The sequence below is a fragment of the Cinclus cinclus genome, chromosome 2, assembly GCF_963662255.1.
Source record: "Cinclus cinclus chromosome 2, bCinCin1.1, whole genome shotgun sequence".
NCBI lineage: Eukaryota > Metazoa > Chordata > Aves > Passeriformes > Cinclidae > Cinclus > Cinclus cinclus.
The window spans coordinates 52671984-52681229 of NC_085047.1; the positions used below are offsets into that span (position 1 = coordinate 52671984).

Consider the following 9246-nt stretch of genomic DNA (forward strand, 5'->3'; position numbering starts at 1 on the left):
AAAATGGATTTTCTGGCAGGTACCATCAGATATGCAATAGTGGGCTAGCTTGGGCGTGGCTGAAGCTGGCCTCTTTCAGAGTGATGCCTTGCCTGATCCTTTACCTGCTCAGTTTGCCCTTCTTCTGGTGGATGCAACCTTGCCCACCTCCTGCATACCACAGGATAAAAGGAAATATGAAAAACTCCAACTGAGCGTGGCTACAGTATCTGCCAAGTTGGCTTGCCCCAGGTATAAGAATGGTTGTCCTCACCTGTGAAAGGTATTTATACAAAGGACATGAATGAAGAAACAATGCACAACTGGGAGAATATACCTAAATAGTGGCTCTGGTTGAAAAGCCAGGATGTACAAATAACACCATGTATCTAGGAGACCCTTTCCTTTTGTGCCAATGCTCATATTTGGGGACCAGAGTAGCAGAATAAGGTTTTGCTCTCTTGTACTTCTAAAACCAGCAGAGTGTGAAAGTAGAATCTGTGCCTTCTTGGACCAGTGAATTGTTTTACTGAAATATGTGAATCTTCTAGGCAGATTGTCCATCAGAGAAGCAAGGCTGTGTAACAGTGGAGCAGCAGGAAAACTCAGCCGTAGTCAGAAAGGCAGAGTGTCATCTGGGGCTCTCAGCAGTGAGGATGGGCCAGAGGACTCAGGGAGCCTCCTCAAATCACACAGCCCTGTTCTGGCATTGCTGAGGTACCTCTAACAAAGTAATCCAGAGCAAGATACACCACAAAATCTGAGTCCCCCAGCAGACAGGTGCCAGTTCTGCTGTCCCAGGAGTTTTCAAGAGAGGGTAGTTGGAAAGCTGCCTCCTGTCAGAGTTCTCCATGTGCAGTCATTCAGGAACAATACTTGCAATCCATTCTTTGCCTAAAACCAACTCAGCTTTCCAAAAATAGAAGAGGGAAAGGCAGGGACCAGTACAGAATGTGAAATTTTGCCTCTGTGGTTAATTTCCTCGGTCAGTTTACAGAAAGGTTTATTGCCTTTTACCAGCTTTGCCATCATACTTTGAAGCCAGTGGCAAAATTCCAAATCATTTTTTGGGACTAGATTTGAGCTAAATGTTATGATGTTGTATTTAGTTTTCAGAAATGCAAAAAAGCCCAGTGACCTAACAAGAAGGTGAAGCTACCATCTGACTCTCCTCTGGAGGTTATTTCTTCAGGAGGATCAGGGTAAGAGACACAACTTACCTTCTTCTCCCAGCAGAAGCAGGAACCTGAGCTGAAGTGGTAGCTGTGGTGCACTGAATAAAACTACTCGTGGCTTCATTTGGAACCAGAGTTTACAGTGTCTCTGATCTCACTACAAAATACTCATTTAAAAATAGCTTGAGTGATGTTTTAAGGCCTCTAAAAGCTCTGATTTAAGAAAACACCTCCCTGCTTAACTGAGGTTCTGATTAGTCTTATTTAATACTATAAATTTTCCACTTCAGAAAAAGTCCCAAAAAATGCCAAAATTATTCCTTGTACCACGGTCAAGTGCTAGTAGTGAAAGAAGAATGTAGTAGATTTCAAATCTGTGAAAAATTTAAAGGCTTTCAACTTCTTCCATGTTAGAGAATTCGTGTGAATTAATTCCTTAAGTTATTGTAGAGCAATTCAATTAATAATGGATCTGATTTTCATTGTGACAAGTAATTAAGAATAAACATCTTCTATATCAAAGCCTATCTGTTAAAAAGGATAAATTAGCTTAACTATTAACTTAACTATTTCCAGAGCATGAAATGAACACATATTGTTCCATTAGTTAATTTTATATCACTAAATTAAAGACAGTTCAAAAGGAGTATAATCTCATAAGGATCTCTCTTTGTTCAGTCTGTTGTGACTTATTTTACGAGGTACAGCAAATACGGTTTCCTGTGGGGGTAAATACTATTAGGGTTATAAAATGGTATTAGTTTAGTATATTTTATGTGTGACTATGAGTTATATACCACAACGGTAAGAATATTTTTATCTGGTATTTGCAGATGCAGTTTTCCTGCATATCTTGCAGGCTATAGGGATGCTTGATTAAGACCACCAAAAACTCCACTGTAAAACCAAAACCACAATAAATAAACAATAAAACAACATCTAGAATGTAACCTTTTGTCCATAGCCCTTAGATAGTCCTCTCATGTTTGCTGGGCTGGCAGGGCTGCCCCTTCCTTGGGATTTTGCTTGTGGGTGTCAGAAGCTGCATCACTCCACTGAAACATGCCTACCATTGAGATCTCCATGGCAGAATTACAGTGAGGTACATTTTGATATTTGAAACCATTCAAAACATTTCATAAATACACAGTAAGAAAGCAAGTCTAGCAGATTTTCTAATCCTGAGTGCCTCTGGCAAGACACTATGGAGTAAGTAGCTGATGGATTCATCATTGACTGTGATGTTGAGTGGCTTTGCTCATCCAGGTTGAGGAGCTGAAATCTTGAGAGGAGGATTCATTACTTGACTAGATTTTTTTATCACAAGAAAAATTTGGATTCCAATACCTCTGTCCCATATAAAGTACATTTTTGATTGAGCAACTAAACAACTCATGGTTGGGAAGAGTCAGTTTTAAACCATTAGGATTCAGTAGTACTTCTCCTAATCCCAGCATTTTGGAAAATTGTGATATAAAGATAATTGCTAGCTAATTCTTTTAGAATTTAATCTTTTAGCTAAGAAATGTAGTTCTTAAGACCTAATTATATCAGGTGCACATTATCTGCTAGTAAATTAACTTTGGTTTTTTGTTTTTGTTTTTTTTTTTTCTTGCAGTTCTGAAGGATAAAATCTTAAACTGTCCCGAGCTTGAGCAGTAAAGGATAAATTCATTCACTGGCTGACTTGTCATCTCACCATTGTGATGGAAAAATGTTTGCTTAAAATAAACCCTTTTTATGCCACTAAAATTGCCTTTGAACGCAAGATCTGTTGCGATTTTTAAAACACAAACCAAATAATGTCAGAATCCTACCCTTCATCTGGATTTGTGGGAAACATGGAAAATGGGACATTTCTGGAGCTGTATCCCACATCCCTTTCAACTTCAGTGGATTCATCGCCTGGCCATTTATCCAACGTCTATGTCTATGTTTCTATATTCCTTAGTCTATTAGCTTTTCTCCTTTTGCTACTGATCATTGCACTTCAGAGGCTGAAAAACATAATTTCTTCCAGTTCATCCTACCCTGAATACAATAGTGATGCTGGAAGTTCATTCACTAATTTAGAGGTTTGCAGTATTTCTTCCCAGCGCTCTGCTCTCTCAAACCTTTCTTCATGAAAATAAATGAAAGGAAACACACTGGGAATGGAAGAGCTTTGTCTAGTTTCTTGGGGAATTAGTGCATGTAACATTTGCCTTAGAAGACTATTACTGAGAGGTGTTTTTAAAAGTTTCCTTACATTTTTTCCCCCTTTCCTTTTCTAGTCTTCATTTCTCCTTTAACTCATTTTCATTTTAGACTATGGATAATGATACCTGATCATCATTTCTTGGCTGTAACTGTGATGCTGTATTTTTCTCACACATAGACGGTGTTAATTAAGACTAGTCCTTCCAACTTGTAATACAGTTCTAACTGGATGTGTCATTTTTCTGCTCTAATTGTGACCTTCTTCACTGGTCTTCTGTCAGCGATATGCTGACTATTTTTCTTTTTTAATTATATAAGGACTTCTGGATTAAATCCCTATTGCTAAAGTACAAAAAAATCTGCTTAAATTATAAATATTGGGACAATTTAAAGTTCTTGATATTGTTTCCTTTTTTCCTGCTTAATTTTCACATCTTACGCAGTATTTGTACACAACTAATTCTTGAGGAATGTTGTTTTTGTTTATTTGTACTCCCAACTCATTCTGTATGAAGTCAGTATTTCAGTTTTTGAGTCTCTTTGGTTAACTTAGTAAAGTGACTACAATAACGATACTCACTGTGGAATGTGTGGAGGTATTTTTGGACCCTGTTGCATCTCATTTATCTCATTTGCCTAATGACATATTCCTCCAGGGGGCAGCTTTTGCTGCTGAATCACAAATACCACACAACTACTTTCCATTCTTCACTGATACTGGATACCACGACAAACCACTGGTTTCTCGTAAAAGGCCTGCATTCAATAAATACAGGTAGCAAGTGAAGAGCTCCTTAACTGTCCTTTAGGCATGTGATATTTGTACTCATGTGAGCAAGGCCAGCAGGGACAGAAATTGCTTGTACTGGTGAGGACTTTCTGGGCCAGGCTTTGTCCTGTGATTTCAGAAATGCACAGCGGGTAGAGGGAGACACACAGGGATTTATGCAATGGTAAGGAAGACCTGTGCTCTCACCTGCAGGAAGTGCAAGGTGTACCTGCAGAGCGGAGGAAGGGATGGGAAGGAAAAATGGGAGTGGCTCTGCCACTTTTCCCCATCAGCATAAAGAAAGGCCAGCAAGAGGGAAGGTAAATGGATCCACAGTCTCACTCCTCTTTGCCATGCCATTTTCTGGGTTATCATTTCCCCTGCTCAAAATGTAACCTGCCACTCAATTTGTGCAGTAAAATAATGAGCAGCTTTGTGATCTGAATCAGTTGGGCTTCAAATCAAGCCAAACATTTAAAATAGTGATTTGAAGTGCCCAATATAGACCTACTAAAACTGCAACCCCAGACTGGTGTAATGCCTTGTTGTCCTTATTGTACTGTGTGACCACAGCTCAGTCCTGCCACCCAAGCCTATGCAAATTTTGCTTTCATGGCTGGATCCAAATCACTGGAGAGACCAAAGAAATGGCATTGTCACTGCCATTTCTGTCACTGACATAACACAGGTGTAACTCTGGGAGATGGGATGATCTCAGCAGGAGCAGCTGCTGTCCCCTCACACGGCACCACTGCTCAGCAGGCTGAGGGTTAGGGAACACTTCCCAAACACATTTGTACCTCTTGCCAAGCTGTCCATGCATTCATAAACAAGACAGACTCTATCATTAAATGCACAGACTTTAAAATACACATTTGGAAAGTCTGGTGTAAATATAATCATTAAAAATGCTGCTTCTGTTGCCAAACAATACAGATGATACTGGAGTTGGTGTTTTCAGAAGTGGAAATCCAGTATGGTAAGTAGCAATGACTTATGGTGGTGATGAGTTCATTACAGAGGCCAAAGAACTTGCTGACTAATAAAAAATGTAAGCCTGCAGATTCCCTGAGCCAAACTGGTTTGGTTAATATATTTATAGCTTGGAATGTTTTATTCATCTAGACAACAGTTTCATGTATGTCACTTTTCACTGTATTTGAAAATTGGCCTTGAAAAAAGAGGTAGCTGTTTAAAAGGGATCAGGAAACATTACTTCCTTTCTGAAAGCACTTTGAAATCCCAAACCTGTAACAGAATGTATTTGTACGTTGACTGGTAGATAGAAATAAATGAGTTGTAAATCAAGACAGAGCAACTGTTTGACTATCTTCCCTTACTGACAAAGTTGTACATTTGTTGTTTCCTTTTCTGCAAATGGAGGAATTTAATCAAAAACAGAGATGAGTCCACAGGTTGAGATGGGTGTTTGTTCCCAGCAATGTGTTTACACTTGCACATATTTAATATTTAAATATTAAGACATTTAATATTAAAATGCAAAGTGTTGAAACCCCATTGGCTGTGTTCAGTGAGCTGTTGTCAAACTGCACCAAAACAGAAATTATTTTTCCAACTGCAGAAAACAGCAAAGATAACTGAAGGCACACATTGGATTTTGCTTTGTAGTTTAGTAGGTGCTATTATTTTTCTTCCACTCTGGAGTGACATACGGGACTGTGTAGTCATCATGATTTCAGCTGAGTTGAATCTGTTCTCTTCGGGACAGATTTGAATAGAAACAAGTAGGTTCCAATAAAGTAGTATCAGGAGAAACCACAGGCAAAAAGCAAAGTGGCATATTTAAGGATTGCTAAGTACCAGTTCTTCAAGAAAAAAAGAGGAAGAAGAAAATAAATACACCTGAGAATCTGAGCCTAAGTTAACCTGAGAACAGTGGAACAGGCTTCCTAGAGGTGGTGGATACCCCAAGCCTGTCAGTGTTTAAAAGGCACCTGGACAATGCCCTTAACATGCTTTAGCTTTTGGTCAGCCCCAGAGTGGTCAGACAGTTGGACTAGATGATCACTGTGGGTACCTTCCAGATGAAAATATTCTACTATTCTATTCCAGCTAGAGTTGTGGGGATATTTTCTGTTGAGTCCATTTCTGGATTACCCAGTAGAGGAGAGAGAGTTGTGGAAATCCCACACTGAGCCCAGCTCAGGGCAGCTAAAATGATTAAGGGATTGGAGCATCTCTCATATGAGGAGAGGCTGAGAGAGCTGGGACTATTTAGCGTATAGAAGGCTCTGAAGGATCTCATCAACATATATAAATACCTTATGGGAAAGGATGAAGGAGAGAGAGCCAGGGCCTTCCCTGAGGTACCCACAGCAGGACCAGAGGCCAAACTGAAACACATGAAATTCCACATGAAAATAGATTATTGAGAGGGTAGTAAAACACTGGCACAGGTTGTCCAGAGAGGCTGTGGTGCTTCCATGTGTTGACCTGTTTGCAGCTGACTCTGCTTTGGGCAAAAGGACTGGATCAGACAATCCTCAGGCAGTCCCCTTCATGTCAGAGCAAAAACTCAGAGGCTTCTGGCTCTCTGCCTCCTCCTGATGTGTTTTCTCATCCCTGGAGCTGAATAAGCAATATCTTTACTGGGAGGTAATTAGTTCAATAATTTGTTGCTAAAGAGCTGCTCAGCTCCCCCTCCTCCCTGCAGCCACATACTTTTCCACTGTATTTTTGTTGTGTGGGTTCACATTTCACAGTCAGCTTTTTCCCGGAGCCATTTTTGCTTGTTACTGAGCCCTCTAACTTGAACACTGCCATTAACTTTGTTAAGACATGATTCCAAGACTGCAGGGCATGGGGTGGTTGCAAAGTATACCTGGAAATCTATAGGAAAAAAAAAAAAAAGAATAAAACATGGATGAGGAAAGAACTGAAGGAGTTTGTGGAACACACAGAAAAATTATTTTGCTGTAGTTCACCAAATTTGGTCCATTCAAGCAAATTAAATCAGAGTACCTGCTGAAAACTGTAGCAGCCTCTATATCTAAAACTCTCTTGCACTGTTGGTCACCTTAGCCCTACTGCCAAGTTAACCCATTATATTTATCTGCCCTGAAGATTACCACATTATTCCCGCCTTGAAACAGTGTCATGCTTAGCAACTCCAGCTCCATGGAGAGTTTATTCCATTGAAATTATTTTCTGTGTTCAGCCCTTCTCTGCCAGCTGACCTGAAAGGTTTGTCTCTGTAAGCTGAAAGTCATCTGAATTTCCAACAAAAGTCTTTCAGCGTGGGAGCAAGCGTTACTCCTATTCTGTGCAGCTTGTTTGCCTTCCCCTCACTGTCTAACCCCATGGTACTCTGGCAAGACTGAATCCCTAAGGAACAACATGTTCCACTCTACTTGAGCTTCTTTCCTCCAGCATTTTTGCTTTTTTTCAGTGAGAGCCCTAGCAAAGACACCTGCATGAGATTATTTACGTGGTCCATGCACCTCCCATTCTCCTTGACAGGCCTGTTTTCACTGCATCAGCCACAGCTGCTCCAGGAGGCTCTGTGAGCTCCAGCCCAGCTCTCCTGGGCTGGGTGACCTTTGGCACACGCTGCCCTCCGTGGGCTCCCCAAGATATGATCCATGGTCTGTGGCTACAGTCGAGGATCACACACCCCGAATGCAAGGTGCAAAAGTAGCCTGAAGGAGGCCTTTTTTTTTTTTTTCTCTCCAAGAAAAGTGGGTTTTCTCTTGCCTGGAGCAGTCCTGAAGGTGCTTTACAGCTCAGTGATGCAGACAGTTTGATGTGCCAGAGGGACCTGCCTGTGGCCACAGCCCTGGGCTCGCACCACAGCTCCACAAAGCTCCACGGAGCTCCTGCCTTGCTCACACCACCCAAAGTGTCCAAAGGGGCTTGCCAGAGTCACTTACCGGCTCCTCCTGACACTGTGCTTTGGAGATGAAAGCAGCGTCAACCTCCAGCGTATCCACTTCCAAGGGCAGGTAAGCCCATTAGTATAATCATGATAATCACCATGCAGGTGACAGCAAGGACCACGTGAGATGAGCTGGTTTTCACTTCTGTTTTCTTTGTTTTACATCAGTGGGAGCTGATCACCCACTGTAAGTTTGAAAACGGCCAGTGGCTCATAGGCTATTAATGTACAGAATCTTCAGGTGCCTTCTGAAAGTTGGACTGGCTCCTTTGCATAGTTTAACTTCATCTTCTGTTTCTTATAGACACCAGCATGGTGGCTGCATTTGTTTCAGCACCAAAAGATGCAGTTTTAATACAATAAATGTCTTTAAACAGCTTCAGTTAAAAAATCAGAAGCAGAAAAGTAAACTTTCTAAAAATATAATCTAATGTATAGCTTTTTGCAAACAAAATGTATCATTTGTAAATTTCTATTTTTTTTGCCAAAATATCTATTTCTAAATAGAAAAGCTATATGAATGAATTGTTTAACATAGAGTGTTTTATGCCACCTGTGCTGACATAATTATTTTTTGTCCTAAATTTTTCTAGGTAAGACATTCTACTGTTTAAGGGGACAAAAAATTTACACTATCCAACTATTTCTCTCTTTAGTAAACAAGTGTAGATATCCGTCAGGGCATTTTGCCACACATATTTACTTAGGAAGCTGCACTTCAAACAGTGAATGCTGGTCTGGTCATATAGATCTGGTCCCAGAGTACAGCCACACCTCTCTTTTTTGTTTGTTTGTTATGGAATATTATTGGTTAAATATAAGATGGAGACTAAGCTTCCAGTTAATGAATTGTGCCCTCACTGCTCCTTCAGCACAGGGATCAGTTTGTCCTTTGGTTTAGAGTATTAGCTCCAACACATAAATCATTTGAATGGCTTTTTCTTTAGCTTGGGCTCAGCAGTTGCTGACAGGTAAGAAATTAGCGTAAAGAACATAGTTATGATGGAGATTCCCTGTGTAGTTAATTCAGGGCAAATCCTGCTCCAGCTCCCTGGATCCTGCTACACAGCTGGGAGCTGTATTCAGGGGGATTTCTGCCAAGGTACCCTCCCTTTTTCCATCAGCTTCATCAGGATGCAGAAGGTGGAACTTATTAAACTAGGACAAGCTAAAGCACTTGCTAGGAAAAAGAAATGATGATACAAAGAAAGGCACCCTAGCAAGAACAG

At 40.6% G+C, this 9246-nt stretch overlaps 1 protein-coding gene across 1 annotated transcript; it reads left to right on the plus strand.

Annotated features, from left to right (window-relative positions):
- The first annotated feature begins 2428 nt into the window (after positions 1-2428).
- On the plus strand, positions 2429-3280 carry SERTM1 (serine rich and transmembrane domain containing 1). The gene has a single exon (XM_062514718.1). It carries the CDS (start codon positions 2957-2959, stop codon positions 3278-3280), a length of 324 nt encoding a protein of 107 aa, XP_062370702.1. The 5' UTR covers positions 2429-2956.
- The last annotated feature ends 5966 nt before the right edge of the window (positions 3281-9246 follow it).